General features: G+C 51.1%; 1 protein-coding gene across 5 annotated transcripts in view; it reads left to right on the forward strand.

Annotated features, from left to right (window-relative positions):
- The window catches only part of FRAS1 (Fraser extracellular matrix complex subunit 1), a 112,270-nt gene that overhangs the window by 19,512 nt on the left and 72,487 nt on the right, over positions 1-20,271 (forward strand). For all 5 annotated transcript variants that reach the window (XR_014183863.1, XM_082050618.1, XM_082050621.1 and 2 more), the window contains exons 3-7: positions 16,340-16,447; positions 17,890-17,982; positions 18,313-18,472; positions 19,075-19,208; positions 19,908-19,991. Coding sequence is in view for 4 of the 5 variants with exons in the window: in XM_082050618.1 (XP_081906744.1) it covers positions 16,340-16,447; positions 17,890-17,982; positions 18,313-18,472; positions 19,075-19,208; positions 19,908-19,991 (579 nt within the window). In the remaining variant the exon portion in view is untranslated. The remainder of the gene's footprint in view (positions 1-16,339; positions 16,448-17,889; positions 17,983-18,312; positions 18,473-19,074; positions 19,209-19,907; positions 19,992-20,271) is intronic.

Raw genomic sequence — 20,271 nt, forward strand, 5'->3', positions numbered from 1 at the left:
TGGAAACAAAACTGGTGTCCAGATAGTGAGAGAAAAATTCCACAGCTGGTCAAAAGAGAAAAACTGCCATAAATGCACAGCAAAGAGGTGAATTTTCCCCCAGAACGCTTGAGTCGGCTCCTGCGGACGGACAGGAAGGGGTGAGCCCTGTGGTTTGGTCTGAGAGCCCAGCTCAGGGAACATCCTGCTGTGGTCATTTCTATAATGGTTTTGGCACATCTGCCTCTATAAGAGAACGCAGCTCTCTGTCCCCTGACTGTTAAAAGCCCTTTCAGAACAAGCGTGGCTCGTTCTCTTTGAACACCTCCAGGTCCTCAGAGGGGGTTTGCGAACTGAAATGCGTTTCCCGTCTGTCAAACTGAGATCAGAACGTGCAGCCTGTAGCAGGTTTCTTTGGTATTCCAGCCTTCACAGCACCTTGTCTGCTGCCGATCCGGCGCTGGATGGGCCCCTTGCTCTGGTTTTAGCTCCTGCTGGTAGGAATCGTGAGCATGGCCCGAGAGGAGGTTTTCTATTAACCCGACTGGTATAAATGCACATCACATAATGCGCGAAGGAATAATTGTACCTGCGGTGTTATTTTGTGGAATTACACTAACTGGTGCTAAATGCTACGAAGATGTACCTTGTATGGTTATTCATACTATTGTATCTCATTCATTGATGTAAAGCAGGTGTGAGTCTGGAATGCTGAGGGCTTGTTCTGGTGTGTTCCCGTTTGCCAAGGTTCTCATTTTACCCAGGAGCTCAGTGCCAGGAGATGCTTCTCTGCAGATGCCCTGGAAAGGAGCATTCCTGGAGAAATCGTAGCTTTATCACCATGCATTTAACACTGAAAAGGAGCATTCCTGGAGAAATCGTAGCTTTATCACCATGCATTTAACACTTTTCCTTCCTGTGGAGTGCCCTGTGTTGCTGCCAGCCGTGCTTGCTCGGGAAAGGTGTTTTCCAACAAGAGCTTTTTCTTGTTCTGAAGTTAATTATTCACAAGAATCGCAGGGCTTGTTCTGTCTCTTTGTTCTCATCTCAACTGCCTCACCTCAGGGGTGCTCAAGGTAATGGGAAATTCTTGCATAGACCTCCCTGAGATTTTTGCCCGTTGCTAAATATGTTCTTTTTCCCTCCAAGTGAGAAGCAGCCGTGTCTTGTGAAACGCACGCGAACGTTTGTTGTGTGTTGAGAACCGCTGCTTTGATTACAAATCAGGAGCAGCTCTAAATGATTTCTGGAGGCTGCTCTTGGTGCAGAGCATCACGTCTAATGCGTTTTGCTCGTTGCGTGCTCTTTGTGAAGGCGCTTTGTGTGTAAAATGCCTGGCGCAATGAGCAGATGACAGGATGAAATGGAGGGTGGAGGCTCGGTTGCAGATGTTGGCGTGTGTTGGATGGGAAGCCGAGCGTGGGTCGTGCTGCACGCTCCGTGAAAAGCCGGGAATGGGCTCGCAGGTCAAGCTCTTCTGTCCCAGCAAATGCACCAAAAAGGGCAAACGGGCCCTGGTTCCCGCCAGGCATCAGAGCCGCTCGCCTTTGCATTGCCCTGAGCGTGATAACCTGGCGGAAAGCGTGCATTTTCCCCATTGGGAAGTGCAAAATCCCATGACGTTCTTTGTACCATAAAGAAAATGTTTTAGGTAGCTGAAGAATAGGTGAGGCTTAACCAGAATCAGGTTATCCCTTTTGCATGGAGTCAAACGGCACTTTCTTGACTTTCAAGCCTACTCCTTGCTGTGGGTGAGATCCCGAAACCTTTGCCTGTTTTACAGCGTAATAGCAATAATTTTACCAGTAATAGGGCATAAAACAAGCAAGCAGCTGAGAAAGCTGCTGTATTTCACAGCCACCAGCTCTGGGGCTGTGTGAGACCTGCAGCCATCCTGCCCGTTCTGCACCCTTTCTGCTCAGCTGGGTCCTGCCCCTTTCCTTTGGCCAGGCTCTCCTGAAAGCTCATCAGGGCCTTAGCAGTTGGGAATAATAAACTACTTCTCGTTATTCATCTTTGTTCTCCAGCTTGTTGTTTTGATGGCAGATCCCGTGCGTGTTTCTTGTGAGACGCCTTTTACTGTGGCATTTTAAAAATAGAATTTCAATGTGTTTCCTCTTGAAGTGTCTGTTACATGTCCTTTCGGAGCAGGCGCTCCTGCAGTGGTGCAGCACTGGGGTCCCCCCATACTTATTTTTGGCTCCCCTTTGTCTGGAGAAGGAATTTTTGTGAGAGGGTTCAGTACAAGAGGTGGATGTTGGGAGAGCTTACGCTTGGCAACCAGCTGCGACTTGGGTGTCTCTGCATCTATACTTGGGGTTTCCACTTCGTGTTTTCCTGCAGACGTTCTTGGTTTGGGACTTTTTTTTGCGCAGAATAGCCGTTGGTGCCACGCACAGGCAGGTACCGCGTAGCACCCAAATCTCTCAGGTGTGAAAACGGGATGTTATTGCGTGATGCTTTTCGAATGGATGAGTGCCAAGGAACCCGCAGATCTCTGATCCTCCCAGAAACAGGTCTGTGGGGACCGTGCGCTGAATTCAGCCACTTTCAGTGGCTCTGTCTTCTGCAAACACCCCGCGACTTCCAGCAGAGGGAATCCTGCTGTCGGGCTCAAGCCCTGGGGATATATTTTGGTCACAGAACATACAGGGCGATGCTGTGTTGCACGTGTCATGTGTGATCATCACTCTTGGTCTTCCTTTCTGCCTGAAAAATCCTGCTGAAATTCGAAAGGTGAGAGGACAGCAGTGAATATATTAGTATATCATCATTTCGTAGACATAAAGGAGGGTGGAGTGGGCAGACTCGTGTGTATCGGCAGGGTGGGTGCTGGGGTTCATCGTGCCACAAATGGAGATCCCAGCCAGGGCAGAATGTTCCCCTGCTCATAAAACACGGGTTCTTGGGGAGGTTTCCAGAAGTCCCTTGTCAGGACAGCTTGGTACTTGGGAGTCCATCCTTTCTTGCTTTGAGAAGACTAAACTCGATTTTTCTGGCCTTCTGGGTGAACCTTGTCTTCATTCACATCGCTCCCACTCGCCTTTGTTTGCGGCAAGCTTCGAAATGTCTCTAATTAGGGGAAACATTTAAATGAAAAGCAATTAAGAAAGGGTTGTTTCTGATGAGGTTTGCGCAGTAGCGCTGGTGCTGGGCGTGTGAACTGGGAGGAGGAGGGTGCTGTACGTGTGCGCTGTGGGTGACCAGGGGCTTTGGGGGCTCTGATGAGCCGCTGGAACGCGTTTTGCTGCTTTGGGCAACAGTGAAATGACTCGTGGCTCCATCTGATTTTTTCCCAGCACCTGTTTCAGCACTGACAAACAAGCATGATAATGGATATTACAACCGTGGTCGATGTGGTGTGGTTAATTGCGAGTTCCTGCAAGTAAATGACTTTTAGATATCGTATAGAAGAATTAAATCCCGATGGCCTGGCCATATGATCTAAAGCCCCGTGGCAGCTGAGTGGCCGGTGACAGTTCCCGCGGCGGCTGGAGCTGTGGACAGACACTTCATGCACCATTTTCGCTGCAGCTGTGCTTGGAATTGAAGGATTAGTTGTCCTGGGTTTAACCAGACATGCGGAGGGAAAGAAACAGAAGAGAGGAAGCCTGTTCTTGCTCATGTGTCTGCGAAATGCTGAACACACAAAGAATCAAGTAACTGAGACAAGTCAAATGTTTGCACAGGGCATTTCCAGTGCCCCCATCCTTAGCAGGCAGGCAGGCCCCCATCAGTTTGCCGGCAGGGCAGGATGAAGGGGATGATTGTAGAGCTGAGCCTTGGTTTGTGTGGTTTGTCTGTGGGACAATCAGAGCAGGGCAAGGCGCCGCGCTGGGGCAGGCGCGGGCTTTGGGAACAGCAGCTTGTCTTTGTGGGTCATTACGGGCGGTGGCTGGAAGAGGAAAATCTGGGAGTGGAATGAAGGGAACATTTCTGCTGACCTTGTTCTCCAGTATTTAAACAGTGAGGACTGATGCCGTTATCTTGGATTGCTCACTGACAGGCGCTCAAATGGCTCTGCCGTTATCCCATCCCTTCTGAAGGATTTATTGTGCAGCACCTTCCTTTGTTCCTCTTCAGAGTCCCGCTCAAAGGTTTTGTTCTGGATTGGAATAGCGGAATCCCCTTCCGAGGAAGGTGGTTTTGCTCGCCGTTACAAGTTACCTCCTGCCTATTAGCATCGGTGTGTTTCAGAGCAGCTGAAACTGCAGAAATTGTCGTTTAAGGGGGCACTTGTTTCAGATGTGATTAGACATGCGAGCGCACAGGAGCAAAGCTGACACTCGCAGCTTGTTTTGTGGAGGCCACCAGGCAGGACCGAGCATCATTCGTTCCCCAGCTTGCTGAGGCGCCGGTGGGCAGCTCTGCTCCTCTGCCTTTCGAGGGGTACGGCCCCGCGGGCTCCCTCCCCGACCTTGTGCCATTGCCCTTACGCTGGAGCGGTGGCCACGGTGCGAGCACTGTGTGTGCCAGGCTGCTCCTCCTAGGGCTGCCATCGTGCATGAAGCGCTTTTCTTCTGCCTCCCTATAAAATTTAAATGACATCTGGAAGGAAGGGACTTGCCAGACCCATCCACCTGAAATATTCAAGTTGGCTTACCTTACGTTGGCATTGCTGGAATCAAAATGTCAGCTCTTGGGATGGGAGGTGTGACCAGCTGGAAACCAGGGCACAGCACCCCCAGGAGGCATGTTGGAGAGAAAAGGTAGTGTGCGTTTTTCTACTCCAAGAGTGTTTGAGCTTTAGGTTTTCTTCTGTGGGGACGAGCATTGAGAGTGACCGCTTGTAGTCCTTGGGTTTGGGTCTGCAGAGGGTCCACTGGCACCTTGAGGCCGCCTGCGTTTGTTGTTCTGCTGTTTGGATGAATAATTGGCATGATCTCCGTGTAGGAACTGAGGGTTCCCCCCTGTGCTGTTGTGACATGTCGACAGAGCTGCATACAGCACTGTGCAAAGCGATTGTCCTCTGCAAAGCTCAGGTTTGGGAACGAATGTTTTAATGAGACAAGATGTTTGGCGGGGATGTTTCAGATCAGCACTAAATGTCATTTCCTTTCAGAGTGTTTTTACTTTTCTGGGAAGGTTTAAATAGCTTAAAAGACAAGACCTTGTCGTCTGAAAACTTTGAACACATTCAGATGACGAGATTGCACCAGGAATGTGAAAATTGGGTTCTTTTTGTACAACGTGACTCTCCACAGCTGATAAATTTTTGAAAGGTTGCTGAACATAGCAGAGCTGACCAAGGAAACCAAGCGAGCGCAGGGAAGGTGGGAAAGGGTAGGTGAAGTACAATGGCCTGAGTATTAAGACTTCAATGTACGATGGCAATAACAAATGGAAAAATAGCAGGGAGAAGGAGAAACGATGGGAAAGGACCTCACAGGAAGCTGTGGAAGGATCCTCCACCCCACCGCAGGTGACGTGATCCATTTTCTGGAGGTGCTTTGCTTTTTCCAAGCCGGCGCCTTGCCCAGATTTGGATTCCCACGGGCTCCTGAGCGCTGGCAGCGGGCTCACCGGGCAGGGCTGGGGTAGCACTCCCCACGGGCTCTCGTTTCGGACAGTCTGTCATCTGCTCTGATCCCCGAGCGTGTGCTGGAACCACGTGCGCGTGATTCTCAGAGGGTGATGGAGCTGGAGGAGGTTCCTGGAAGTTCCAGTCCCTTCTCTTTCCCTGGAGAGCCAGCCGGGGCCCCGGCAGCCTGTCCACTGACCTTCTGCCACATGTTTTCTGTCTTGGTGCTGGCATGATGCTCTTACAAATGGATTGTTCACTTGAGCATGGCAGCATGAGCAAAACCCCGTCCTTTGGTGGCGTCCGGGTTGCCATCTTTTCATTCCGCTTGCAGACCTTATGTGTAAATGCAGTTGTAATAATGTATGGATGACTCTGCACAAAAAGTTCTGCTGGGGCGGCTCATCCTCTTCCTGCAGAGGAGACCCTCGTGTTTTATGAAGCTCTCGTTTTCAGGGTGCAAACTGCAGGGTGTGGACGGGTGGGGTGGACGTGATGCGACTCGTGCGCGCAGCCCGTGGGCGCCGGAGCCTCGGCGCGCGGTGTGTGCAGGCTGGGAGCCGTACCGGCTCAGCGGTGCGGGAGCGAGCGGTGGAACACGCCGTGTGCGGGCTGGCTGCCAAGCCCAGTGCGCTCTGAGCCGCGCTGGAGCCGCACGCCTCGCTGTTCCTCCCCAGGGGATGGGCAAGCTCTGCAGATTAATATGGGATAAGAAGCAATTGCTGATCCCTCGGCAGATGTTTTGTTTCCGAGCGCGGTGCGACTTGGCTGCCTGAACGTCCCAGCGCGGTGGGGAGCTCGGGGTTCCCCGTGCCCCACGGTGGCAGGAGAGCGCTGGCTCTCTCCAGGGCTTCCCGCGCTGGAGGGAGCGGTGCTGCACCCAGCAGCCCTCACAGCACCCGTTCCCCTCCGGAGGTGCAGGGGAGCCGAAGAATTTTCAGCGTGCTGTGTTGAGGAGGATTGCAGGTTTGCTTTTGAGGAGCCTGCCCTCAATTTGAAGGCGCCCGTGGCTGCGTTCAGCTCCGCTGGGGCAGTTCTGCACGGTCCAGCTGCTGCTTTACCGCGCGTGTCCTGGGAGGCGATAATGCACCGCTGCTCCCTCTGCTCTCCTCCCATCCCGTGCCGGTGCAGGGACGTTCTGCACATTCCAGACAATCCCAAAATGAAACCGGTGAGTGAGCGCTGCCACATGTGCCTTTGCTGGCTGTTTGTACCACCAATGCCGGACTGTGCGGCATCATCACAGCCCATTGCAAACTCACGTGAGGCATAGACTTAACATGAATCCAGCTCCAAGACCTTACGTGGGCATTTGTGGCTTTGTTTGGCTGGTCGAGGAGGTTGCCTGAGCTCTCTTGCAGAGCGGTGCTGCCCTGCACAACATCTGTCCCGCTGAGGTTGTTGCTCAGGGCTTGGTGAGGGCTGTGTTTATGATCGCTTCTTTCAGGCTTTCTCAGAACAAACCCATAAACCTGTACTTAGGGGCCCAGAACTTGAATTAAGATTAATAGCAGGACTTAAACACCTGTCAGGTGGCTATAAAGTGCCGTATTTACTGCAGCATAGAAGACAGCACTGAAATACTCAATGTTCCCGAGCCCCTGACAAACGGGCTTTCTGCCCACGTCGGTACGTTATGGCGTTTTCTTTCCAGAGCCTCAGACGAGGTTTTCCATGGTGCTGAGTCAGAAGCGCGAGGCCCAGGTTGGAGGTTGTTGATTTTAAGTTTCTTTCCTTCTCGGGTTCCTTGCATTGTGGACTGCAATTTGTTACGCTGTCTTTACAATGCACCTTAATGAAACGGGAGTGTGTTTTGTTCTGGCATAGCTCAGTCTAACAGGCTTGTGAACCTGCGGAGTCTTTCAGTTCAAATCAACCTTTATTGTGCATTGGGGTTTTATTTTCCCCCTTCCGGCTTATCAGGTGGCCACAGGTGAATATCCTACCGAGAAGAAAGTGGATTCACTAGTCTTGCATCTCCCAGTTCAGTTTCATTTATTTTCTGGGGGAAAAAGGGGAAGGAGAGGAAGGAAAAAACAGAATACTCTTCTAAATCCCCTACCCTTTTTTATTGGCAGGTTGAAGCTCCTGGTCAGGTCCAGGAGTCCTGGGAACACTGCTCTGTGTTCTCAGAAATGGGTCTAGAGCTGCCAAGGGTTAACCTGCTTTTCCTTTGGAGGCCCTTCTGTCCGTGTAACTAAGTTCATCACTCACGTTCATACCTTTTGTGGGACTCCTGGAGCCTGAGGAAGTGTCCAGGCTGCATTTGTAGCACAAATTCCCTCTTGATTCCTCAGGGAAGCTCTGTGTCCTTAGGGTATAGGCAGCTGTCACGTGTGGGTTCTTCCCAGACTTGCTCAAAGGAGCTGCCGATGAATGAAAACTTAAAACCTTATCGGGATCCAGCAGGAACCTGGTGCTAAAGGCATCGCGGGGGTGCTCCCCACGCCCTGGGAAAACTGCCTCAGCAACACCTTGGAAAATGGGATTTCCTTCTTCAGGGGAAAAAATGAATTAAAAATACCTGAGCTCTGAAACAGTTAATGTTTCATTCCTTCTTTAAGAAGGGAAAAAGAGAAGAGAAGAGAAGAGAAGAGAAGAGAAGAGAAGAGAAGAGAAGAGAAGAGAAGAGAAGAGAAGAGAAGAGAAGAGAAGAGAAGAGAAGAGAAGAGAAGAGAAGAGAAGAGGAGAAGGAAGAGGAGAGGAGAAGGAAGAGGAGAAAAGAAGGAGAGGAGAGGAGAAGGAAGAGGAGAAGAGAAGGAGAGGAGAGGAGAAGGAAGAGGAGAAGAGAAGGAGAGGAGAGGAGAGGAGAGGAGAGGAGAGGAGAGGAGAGGAGAGGAGAGGAGAGGAGAAGGGAGAGGAGAGGAGAAGGGAGAGGAGAGGAGAAGGGAGAGGAGAGGAGAAGGGAGAGGAGAAGGGAGAGGAGAGGAGAAGGGAGAGGAGAGGAGAGGAGAAGAAGAGAAGAGAAGAGAAGAGAAGAGAAGAGAAGAGAAGAAGAGAAGAGAAGAGAAGAGAAGAGAAGAGAAGAGAAGAGAAGAGAAGAGAAGAGAAGAGAAGAGAAGAGAAGAGAAGAGAAGAGAAGAGAAGAGAAGAGAAGAGAAGAGAAGAGAAGAGAAGAGAAGAGAAGAAGGAAGAGAAGAAGGAAGAGAAGAGAAGAGGAGAAGAGAAGAGAAGAAGGAAGCGAAGAGGAGAAGAGAAGCGAAGAGAAGAGGAGAAGAGAAGCGAAGAAGGAAGAGAAGCGAAGGGAAGTGAAGCAAAGAGAGAAGAGAAAGAGGAGAGGAGAGGAGAGGAGAATTTAAACAGTGAACAAAAGTGAATTTTCAGGTGTTACTTTCAATAATATTCTGGAGATGGAGGGAAGACGCAGTTTCTTCTGAACTGAAAGGATGCGTATGTTTCACCTCTGCTGAATATTTCATAGAGCAGCTGCTGTAGATTAAGACCGCACTACGGTGAAGGAATAAAATGCTTAGATATAAAACTGTCCCTTTTTTAAACCGTGAGCATCAGAGAGATTTAAGGACCACCCAGTTTGTTTTCCAGAGTCTCAATAAGTCCTTCTGCGTGTGCTCTGTCTTACCCTTACAGCTCCAGGACCATTAAAGCTTGCCGTATAAATTGTTCCCAGGCTTCTAGCACAGGTTTATTCTGAGCGAGATGTGAAGTACCGAGAAGGTGGGTGTGTTTGAAACGGTGTGAGCTGCGATCACAGGCACACGGAGGTTTCCACTGGGTTGTCTGTGCTGGAGGTTATGGGTTTCCATTGCGGTGGCCACGGCTGGAGGGACGAGGACGGGAAAGTCGTCTTTTGTGTCTTCCATTCTTGGCCAGCAGGAATCTAGCTGGGATTTACGATCTGAAGTTACACCGAATATTTGTCACTAACTGGGTGGTTTGTTTTGGGGTTTTTTTAAGGCATATGAGAAAGCAAGCCGGTTCTGGCATATTTCAAGGTGAAATGGCTGTGTGTGATGTTTTTGTGCACGCTGTCCAGGCAGTCAGATGTGCTGGTAATGCAGACGATGACAGATGTCATCCCCAAATCAAACAGCAATAAGAGAAAAATGCTCAGCTGGAAGAGCTGCTCTTTTCCAGCTGCAATACCAGCCTGGCACGGGGCGGTTCCCCCGCGCACCCCAACTTCCAGCACCTTCAGTTGCTTCCCAGAGGAGCTTGTGTCACCGAAGGATGCTGAGACCCGTCATTTGGGAGAACTGCATCGCTCTGGTTGCCAGGGCTTAGAGATCGGTCTCGAGTTGCACCAGGGGAGGTTGAGGTTGGATTTAGGAACAATTTCTTCCCCAAAGGGCTGTGGGGCATTGGAACAGGCTGCCCAGGGCAGTGCTGGAGCCACCGTCCCTGGAGGGTTGGACAGACGGACACGAGGTTCTCAGGACGTGGGGCAGGGACAGGGGTGGGCTATGGTTGGACTCAATGATCTTGAGGGTCTTTTCCAAGCACAGTGATTGTCTGATCTCTGCTGATAGGCATACCCGATACCTGCTGCTGCCCTTCAATGCCAATATTGTTGCTTGACCCGGTGCTTGGTTAGGGTTGCCAGACCTGCCGCGCGTGTTTAAGCAGCTGTGCCAATCCCTTTTGCAAATGAACTGTCTCCGCTCGCCCCTTCAGCCCGGCCCGGGCTTCGGACACGTGCTGCTCACTCACCGTGGGGCTGGATTTTCAGTTTCTGGTTGGTTTTCCTGTCTGTGCGAGGCGCTTGACCGGCAGCCCCATGCACAGCCTGGTTTGCTGCCCTGCTTGGACCGTGGGGCTTCCCCTGTTTTGGTTAATTAGCAGTTCAGGTCCTTAGGAACAGGGCGGTTGTAATTAACAGAAGGATGTGTCCGTTCTTTACACGCACTGTCTGTTGCCGTTGCCAATCCGGTTATCCTTTTCTGGTTCATCGACAGTGAGTTCTCACGATTGTCCCTCCCTGTGTGGGGTGGACAGGAGGAGAACCCCTTTGTGTCCCCAATGAAGCTGTGGGGAGGAGGAGGAGGAGGAGGAGGAGGAGTGCTGAGCGCTGAGCGCTGCTCTGCAGAAAGCTTTTGAGAAAATACAGAGGACATCAGGCAAAAGACGGTTTTGAAGCATTTAAAAACCAGTGGCTTTTATGACATCTTACCTGTAAAAATGGTCCCAGCAACCTCTTTCCTCACAAGCAGAACACAAACACATACATCACCTTTGCCCTTTTCAGGTCATTTTAAGCTTTATGATGTTTTCAAGCCTGTAGTTTCTACGTGCCAAAGTCAATTAATTTAATCATTTGGAAGAGAAGGCAACGCGGAGCCTGTGTATTAGGGGAAAATACTAAGCTGTGCCATACGTTTTGCTGCCATTAATTTCAATTGGCTTGGTCGCAGAATTAGCACTTGTTGAATGGTGGAGCCAGCAGCGAGCCGGGCTCCGCAGACAATGCGGGGGACACGAGGGCAGCCTGCGGGACCCTGTCTGCCCGCTCCCACCATCGCGCTCGTTCAGCAGGATTAATGACCCGCAGGACGCTCGCGGGGTCCCTTCCCCCTTGAAGGAAGAGGGAGCGGGTTATTAGTGGGGTGGAAGGTGAGGACACGCAGGGCTGTGTGTCCTGGCAGCTGTAGCAGAGGCGACTGTGGATCCATGGCAGGATCTGGGGGGCTTCATTCCTCTCTCTGCACTTTGAAAGAATGCGTCCCGACTATCCCGCTTGGCTTTGGAGATGCCTGTGTATTTGCTAAAGTGGCTTGCAAAATTACTCTAGGGTGTATTGCTGCCTTCAAGAAGTTACATCTCAGCCAATACTCCACTTCGAGGGCCTGTTGCGAATGGCTTTTACTGAACGGCATTTTCTTCCCTTGCTGAATCAGCAATGTAATTAATGCTGTCTTTAAAGCCGTGATCAACCGTAGGTTAAGTTAATCCTTTTCCTCCCTTCTTTTCAACAGCTGTTCAGTGGAATGCTCTGGGTTCCGTAGCCGCTCAGAAGGCGTTTTGGGGGAGGATGTTTGAAATGTGCCGCTTGGCAGGTTAGGAACCGTTGGAGTGAAGGGGGAAAGGCCAGCAGGAGGGACCCCGGATGTTTTTCTGCATGGTAAGAAGTGCTGGTGTGTGCGGTTCAGCAGACCCGGCGCAGGATTTGGCATGGAAAAAACGTGCTGCGAAAGGAAATGCAGGAAAACCTCCTTCACGGGCGAGATCTCAGAAACAGGACTTGAGTGCAGGATTCTGCTCTTTTTTTGCTCGTCAACAGCGAACTCCTGGGCTGGATGGATCTTTGCTCTCACTGCTTGCAGCCGGACCCCGTCCCTTCTAGTGATGGCATTTTACTGTTAGATAATCACCGCGTCCTTTTGTCAACGGACACAAAGTGTGAAAAGAGTTTGCAAAGAAGCTGCAGGCTGGTTCGGGCAGGGCTTTCCTGCTCCTGCATAAGGAAATGTTGTTAGAACGGGTCAAGCAGGGGGAGAATGGGCGGTGAGGAAGGTGGGTGGTCGGAGCTTCTGGTGCCAAGCGGGTGTTCCCAACTGGGGCTTCGAGGTATCCGAGTGTGAAACAACCTGTATTGCCAGGTAACGCTATTTCCTGGGAGGTCTCTTGTGTTTTATTAGTTAGGAGGTGCCTTATTATAGAGTCCTGAACAGAGGAAATAATTTATGGTTTCAGTCTAAGGGAGAGAAAAGGAAACCAAGTTCCTACTCGTGTTGAGAGCGAGTGCAAGTTTGAAATGGAGCCGCCTTTGTTCCCTCCAGAACGTCATGGTCTCAGCGCTTGGGAGCTGATCTGCCCTGGGCCTTGCGTCAAAATTGTGGGCTTTAATCTGCTTTTTTCTTCATTTTCTTTCACAATTCTCTGTTGGTTTCCAAAGAGCGAGGAAAATCGCCTCTGTCAGGGATGAAAACTGGCCTGAGACCTACTAGGTCTAAAAACTTAGTGTGATGCAACTATGTTGCTTTTAAATGCCATGTTTTTCTTACATGCCCTTCACAGAGGAGGTTATTTAATTAATAAAAATCAGCGATAGTACTGCTGTTAATTTTCCGTTATAGAAGTGCTGATAGGAATTGATTAGCAAGGGTAGGAATGCGCAAGAATCAGAATGAACGTGTGGTGAAGTGGTTGTCGGGAGCAGCGTTTCTTCCAGATGTGCGCTGTTTAGAATGAAGGGTGTATTTGACTCCCGGTGAATCTACTTGAACAGCGACCAAGCAAAACCCTTTAACCATTAGAGAGGAGTGCTGCCCAGCAAAGCTATTGATTTCGGGGTCTAAATAAAGATTTCTGTGTGCTGGCTTAAAGAATGATTAGAAAAAATGATGTTTTAAAATGGTTTTAGTTCAGCTCTCTGTTTGCTCGCTGGGTTTTGGGTTCATTTGAGCCCTCTGTGCCTGTATGAGTGATAAGATACACGTAAATCCCGGCGATGTGAGAATAACTGGGAACACGGCTGGAATCACTGAGGGTGCTGGGGAGTGTTATTGGTAGACTTGTGATTCTTGCAACGGGACAACTGATAAAAAACTTCATTATGAAGTGTAAAAAACCATCAGGCTAATGAACCGTATTTGAAAACAGTGCCTTGTTTTGATTTCTGTAACCATTCCGTTCCCTCGGTGGAAGAAGGGGGAAGGTATCCTCCGATTCCTGTAACAGCGCGAACGTGTTAACGTGTTAACGTGCGCCCTGCCGTGAGCGCTCTGTTCTCCCCGAGGAATCCAGAGCCAGCCAGACAAGCTGCATTTCTGTTTGGTTTCAGAGACCGGGCCATTCGTACGTTGTTCTGCTTGTGGGCGTGCTGGAATAACCCCATTAAAATCCCATTTTCCAGGGGGTTTTATTGTCAGATTTGGAAACATACTTGGCGGTGGCAACAGCTCCCCCTTGCAAAAGATAAAACATAACGTCTAAACCCAGATGGACACTGGGAATCTTTTATGTGTCTCTGAATTGCTTTCATCTCTCTGTGGCTCCATTAAGGGGCGTCCCCGCGGGGCGCGCTCGCGCCGTTATTCCCGCTTTATTCTGCCGATTGCCCGGTGCCGTCGGCTAATTGCGGTGGAAACGAGGAACGAGAATGAGCGCGGCCAAGTGGTGGCGGCTGCTGGCGGTGCTGGTGGGTACCCACGCGTGGCTGCTCCGTGCTCCGCCTGCCATTCCCCTTGGGAAGCCGGTTTTACTGTTTCTCAGAAGGTTTAGCGGTAACGGTGCGCGATGAGCAATAACACCTTGTTTTCAGCGTGGCGGAGGAATTCCGGGCTCGGCTCCGGTGGAGGTTCGTGCTGGAGGCTGTGGGGTCGCTCTGCCGATGCACTGCCGCGGTGCGCGGTGGCTCTGGCGTGCACAGGGACAGTCCGGTGTGCGGTGACGTGGTACGGACGGGCCGAGTGTTTCCATAACGCCGAGGGCAGCGGGGACACGAGCGGCTGTCGCGCTGCTCGTCCCGGCAGATTGTTATGTGGGGCGGTGATATCCCACATTAAGCAGCGTCTGGTCAAATTACGGAGGCTTTTTGTGTATTAATAGCAGACTCTGATTATTTCCAAGCAGGTGGGGTGGGTTTTTACTGCGGTAGAGGAGGAACAGGTGCAGCCGTGCAAAAGCCACGGTCAAAGAGATCTGGGTCGTTCTGCGCTCCGGTTAATGTGATGTTGTGGCAACAACAACCCATTGATGTGCAGCTCTTTTGCTTGCTGTCCTGCGTTCTTCTCCTCATCAGCGTCCTCCAAACCCAGCACATTCTCGCTCTATTCTCCGGTGTCTTGAGATCTACTTTGTCTCCCGTTGGTTGCCCGCAAGCTCCAGAGCTCTGGGAGCTTGTCTTGCCTTTTTGGCCCCTGTTCTGGAAAGCAACCGAATAATGTAGATCTATCTCTTCTTGCAAGCGTGGCCTTTTAAAATTCAGTCGAATTAGATATCATTTCGTCTTTTGATGTAGGGAAATCCAAAGAATTAATAAATTATAATGGCACTAGTTGGCGCTTAAGGAGCTCTTTCCATCTTCAAAGTGCTCTGTGCGCAGTCCTTCATTATTTATACTGGTAATTATATTAGTACTTGCAAGGCAAAAGCTCCTTAAATTGTTGTTGATAAAAGCCACCAAATACAATTGTTGCAATAACCTCCCCGTTCTTTTCTGTATTTCCACCTTGTGTGTGAAGCAAACGTGCTGCTTTTGTCTCCCATGGCAAAGGAATGGAATGGGCTTGCAGTTCTAACGGCTCACAGCCAGAGCACTGGGGTTTGCTCCATTTGCTGAGGCTGTAACGTTCAGACATTTGGTAGCATTACAGAGAATAAACCCCCACCTTGCTGTTGAGGACTCTGTAAACCAAAGAGAAGGTTTTCTTGTCAGCAACTCGAGCGTTTCGGCCTCAGGATGTGAGCGGGGCGGCTCTGTGCTCCCTTGTTGCTGCCCGAGTCCCTTGGCCATTTTTGGGTTCAGGATGCAGTTGTTCTCCATCATCCTCGCACACGTTTTCTCCTTTGCCACCCGCTGCTTCGGGATTCTCCTTTCAAACAAGCGAAGGAATGAATCAGTAGATACACCAAGTGGTTCTGCCAGGCAGACTGAACATCACTTTGTGCGGGTGGAAAGATGTTCAGGGTTCTGGGCGTTGTCGCGGTTTTGGGGTGTCAGAGTGGATCTGAGTACCATAAAGCTTTTTTAAAGACAGCAGGATGGAGTTGGCTGTGGTGTGTGTGCCTCCTAAAGCTCGGCACACACCCGACTTCACCCGGATTTATTCTGTTCAATACTGACAAAACGCTTCTGGAAAGCAGCGAAGAGCCGGAAGGATTTTCTTCGCGGTGTTTCTGGTTGTCCCACTGTTTGCAGCCTTGATCCAGCGTCAGAGAAGAGAGGGGGCTCTGCCAGGCCCGTTTTGGGCACACAGCGTGGTGACACCTCGTGGGACTCCTCTGAGCCGCTTGGTTTGCAAGCCATGGTTTGCACAGCCCCCGCTTTGTAGGACGTGACATGCAGTTTCCAGACCCGCACAACACCCGGCAGCTTCTGCGGCAGCACATGGGCAAGCAGCCGGATTTTCCAAGCTTTTTCAGCCTCATTTAGCTTTCTAATGGGCCCATAAGGCACATTTTGGTACTTTATCACAATGCTTAACAGTTTCAGTAGTTAGTCCTAAATGTGTTCTTCGTAGTTAGCCCTAAATGTGTTCTCAGTAGTAAGCTGTTAATCATATTTGTGTATCTTAATTTGCCTAAGTCGTACTTTATGCTGTGAGTAAATTGGCAGCGCTGGAGTAAATCACCACACCGTGTAAATGAGTAGCGAGGTCTGGGGTTATTTTTCACATGAATTAGCGATGAGGCGGGGTGGTTTGGCCATCGGCGTCTGTGCCAGGGAAGCCTCCTGCCGGGGTAAAGGAGCCTCGTGCCCGCGCGGCCGTTGTCTGATGGACAAGAGTATTTGGGATGAGAAACTCATCCTTTTGGCTCCGTTTTCTCGGGATGCTGCTGGTGCTGGGTGATGTCAGGACGGCTGGAAGGCAGCGGTGAAGGGGAAGGAGAAGGACGGGTTTGTTTTCCAAGGCAGAGCCTGTTCGTACCCAGCCGTGCGTTCAGTGGTTTTGGCTGAATCCATTTAATTCCGAACCTGATCACCGAGAAGCTTCCTAGAGATTTTGTAATGAGGTTATTGGAGATGATGTCCCATCAATTATCTTGCCATTGTAGCTGATAATTTGCTGTGCGTGTCCTTGTCTTACAACCGCATGTTGTATGTTACTGAATGAACAGCACCGAAGTTGTACCCGGTAAGGTGAGCGTGTGGGAGGGAGGGCTGATGTGGTGCACACTTTTGCTGTGTAGGTCTGATTTAAAACTCGTGCTTGTTTGCAGAACAACACAAGGTGGAAGCCGGACTCTTGCCAAGACTGCCAGTGCCGCAGCAGCATCGTCACCTGTGAGCCCACGGCCTGCACGGCCCCTCGCTGTGACTTCCAGCAGGTAGAGAAGCGTCACGTCACGCCGCGGTCCCCACCTTCCGCTGCCTTAAACCCTGCAATGGTTATATGTCAAAATGGGCCCGGCACACGGTGCGTTACACGTGGAGGAACTATGGGAGCCATTGGGGTAATTGTGCCCGTGGAGGCAAAACTCCGCTGGTGTTAAGAGGGACGCGGAAAGAGGATGCGGCACGAGGCGTTTCCATGGAGGAGCTGGCAGAGATGAGTTGGTTGCTTATCTTTATAGGTGGCGATCCCGTTTCTCCTTGCGGGGGGTGTGTGCCCAGGGCCAGGCGCGGTCCCTGTGCCCCTTCGCTTCTCAGCGATGCAACCTGAGCCACAGCCGTCTGGCCACGGGTTGGTCTTGCTGCAGCGTCGGCACTGCTGGGGCAGCACGCATGAATGGCGCTGGAAATCAGGGGTTTAGAGAGGCACTGCCGATGTAATTACGTGGCCTTATGAAGCAGGTTAAAGTGTTTTCCAATATGACAGCATTAACAAGGAAATTATTGTGATTCTTACGGCTTTTCCCCATTATTATCACTATTCAAGCAAGACTGAAATATTAGGAATTTTTGTGCTGAAAAAGAGTGCTGTCATGAGCACCCGATCGTAGGTGGGCTTGGGAAGCTGTTGTTCATTTTAAAAATTGGGTAAATGAAAAGATGGTGAGTTTAAAGCTCCTAAAGGGAAACAGATTTATAGTATGAAATAACCTGTGTGACTCCTTGCCATGGGCGATCTTCAAGACAGAGTTTAAATGTTCCATAAGGGTCTGGCCACTTAAACGCTGAAAAGGATCATGAAGGATCTCAGAAGAAAAAGAAATGCAATCATCCTTCAAGCATAAACCAACCAGCAGGGTCATAACTCACCATCCCGCTCCAGGGTTTATTGCTTATCTGCTTATTACAAGATTTATGCTAATATTGCTGCTCTTGTTTGCAGTGGCAATGCAGAAATAGGAACAGTCTCTGCAGAAAGCGTAGCCAGAGGTGTTCTAAGCAGCTGGGTGTACAACCTGCTGGGTGTACCCCATGTTCTGAGCAGGCGGAAAACCCAACAAACGGTATTTCTGTGGTGTGAACCAAACCAAACCAAGAACCAAGAGATCCCTCAGTGAGTAATCCTGGCCTCTGTCTTGAAAAAGAGTCTTCTAGTTGTTCTTTGTGCTGGTCTCAAAACTAGTCCAGCTGGGGCCTTCCAAAATGCACTGTTAGGGGTGTAAACTCTCCTCCCGTTGTTTTGATGGTGAAATGTCAAACAGAGCAGCCCGATGCTCTGGCTCTCAGCACCGGCCCCTGCTGTGGCCGTGGTGTATGTTTCACTTCACACGTTTCCTCTCTGAACTGAGGGCACGGGGTCCAGCAAAGCTCCACGTCCCTCCCTTCACGTCAAACGCTGTTTTCCACGTGCCCCGCTCACCGGATTTGTGTGTTTCAGGGAGAAGTGCTCCGGATCGCCCCCAACAAGTGCTGCCCCGAGTGCGCCTCCCGAGCCGAGGGCTCCTGCCAGCACGACGGACAGACCCACAGCGTGAGTGCTCTCGCCCTTCTCCCTTTTTAGCCCTCCGACTGGTTGTTTCACGTCAGTGCAGGATGTTTAGCCGATGTGCAGGAGCGGGATAGCTTGTTGGGATGTTTTCCGTCGCTATCAGATAATGAAACAGGAGTTTGGTCAGCAGGCTTGCAGGAAGGCTGAGCAATAGTGTGTCCTGCTTGGCCGAAGGGGAGAAAGGAGAGGGGGCTATAGCACGTGGAGCCTGCAGAAGAACACAGTTAGACACTTGTAGGGGAAATTAAAGTATTTGGGGGTGTCCTCGTGAGCCGTGCTCACGCGTGCTCTGTGCGGTTGTGTCCCCTGCAGCACGGCTCGCAGTGGAGCGGCGCGGGCTGCGTGCTGTGCTCCTGCGCCCACGGGACGGTGCGGTGCAGCCCCCCGCCGTGCCCCACCATCGCCTGCGCCGCCGGAGAGCTGCCGTACACCGCGCCGGGCTCCTGCTGCCCGCGCTGCCTGCGCCGCGGCCGTGAGTATCGCCGGGCGCTGCTCTGCGCTCGGGCACTCAACTGGCGCTTCAGCCCTGTTGGGCTGCGGCCGCCCGGGCGGTGGGTCACTGGACATCTCCTTTCAGTCCCAAATCTGGAAAGATTTTCTTCTGCTGGGAAGACACTGGGGTCAAGCGTGTATCTTAATTCTCTGTCTTGCTACTGTATTTGCATGTTCAACAGCTGCACCCAGACGTCAATAGGAAGCGATAAGCTTTAAGCGGTGTGCAGTTGTGCCCAGTGCTTGCTTATTTTGGAGATTATAATCTGGAGAAAAGCAACGCGGGTATTTGCTGTGTAGTGTGGGCACCGCTGGCGCTTGCAGACTCGGACCGCAAGCTCCAAAAATGCCGGGGCTGTTGGACCCTTCTTCTCATAAAAGGCCAGTGGGAGAAGTGCATCCAGAGCTCTTCATTCCACAAGTCCAAAGCCCTTGAAAACTGGTGGTGTTGCCACCTGCTTCGACAGTCCAGAATTTGAATTCTGAGATGCACAAAATGTGTGTTTTAATTATGGGTGACACAAGGCCTTAAGGGGTGCTGGGGAAAACCCAAACTAACGGATGTTTTCCAATGTCTCCTAGAGTCCTGCTCCTTCGACGGGCAGCTGTTCGGGGACGGCGAGGGCTGGCGCCTGGGCCGCTGCGCCAAGTGCGTCTGCAGCGCCGGAGCCGCTCGGTGCTTCACGGCGTCCTGCCAGCCCCTGCTCTGCGGCCAGGTCAGGGCCCGCGGGCGGCACCGCCTGCTTTCCCTCCGCGGGATCCCTTTCTGTTTTTATTTCTTTGGTGGAAGGAGTGAAACCACAAGAATGGGGCTTTCTCCGCACAAACCTCGGTGTCTGGTTTGCAGCTGGCGTGTGTGGTCGTCAGGTTTACTTTTCATTTTTAACAAGAACTCTAGAAATACAGTTGAAAGTAGTCAAATGCAGCTGAAATGAGACTCACAGAGAACTGTAGAAGGGTTTGGGTGGGAGGGACGTCCCCAGCTCCCCAGTTCCCCGCTGCCATGAGCAGGGACATCTGCACCAGCTCAGGGTCACCAGCTTCACCAGCACTAAGAAAAAAATCTCCTCTCTCCTAATGTGCTTCTCTACATAGCTTTATGTATACTTTTTTCCTCTGTATACCCAGATATACGTGTTTGTACTTTATCTTGTGTCTATGTATGTGTCTTTACCTGCATCTATATACCTACCTATGTATTTAGACCTCAATTCCCACCCAAAGAAGCCCGGAAAATGAGACAAAGGGAATATGTCTCGCCTTCCCCACCGGTCTCGTGTTGTGAAAACTGCCCCCAGATACCGGAGCCAGAATCGAGCCCCGAGTGGCTGTGGGTTATCGCACAGATACTGAACACCTGGAACTCCAGACTGTGATGCTCAGCTTAACTGTTCTCTCTCCTGCTTCGTATTTAGGATGAAGTGCCGGTTGTGTCTCCGGGGAAGTGCTGCCCGGAATGTGTCCCAAAGCCGTGCTCGGTGGCAGGAGCTGTGTACCAGGTAACCTTGCACAGGCCGCACCAGAAGCTCTGGCACGTCCCTTTTCGCCCCCGCTGGTGCCAGCACCGGGCGCCCAGCACAGCCATTCCTCCTTTTCCTCCTGGAACGCCGGAGGAGCTGAAAGAAATCGGGACCAGATAAGAATTGCTGGCCAGCAGAAAGGGGCTTTGCAGGGGGAAGCAGATTAGGTGCTTTCTCTTCACACTTTTTTGAGGGAGGAAAGCAGAAAGCACTGGTGAAGGTCCAAGTATTTAGTCTGAAGTTAATTTATTGTGTTATT

This window comes from Streptopelia decaocto (assembly GCF_964273445.1).
Source record: "Streptopelia decaocto genome assembly, chromosome: 4".
In the NCBI taxonomy this organism is placed as follows: domain Eukaryota; kingdom Metazoa; phylum Chordata; class Aves; order Columbiformes; family Columbidae; genus Streptopelia; species Streptopelia decaocto.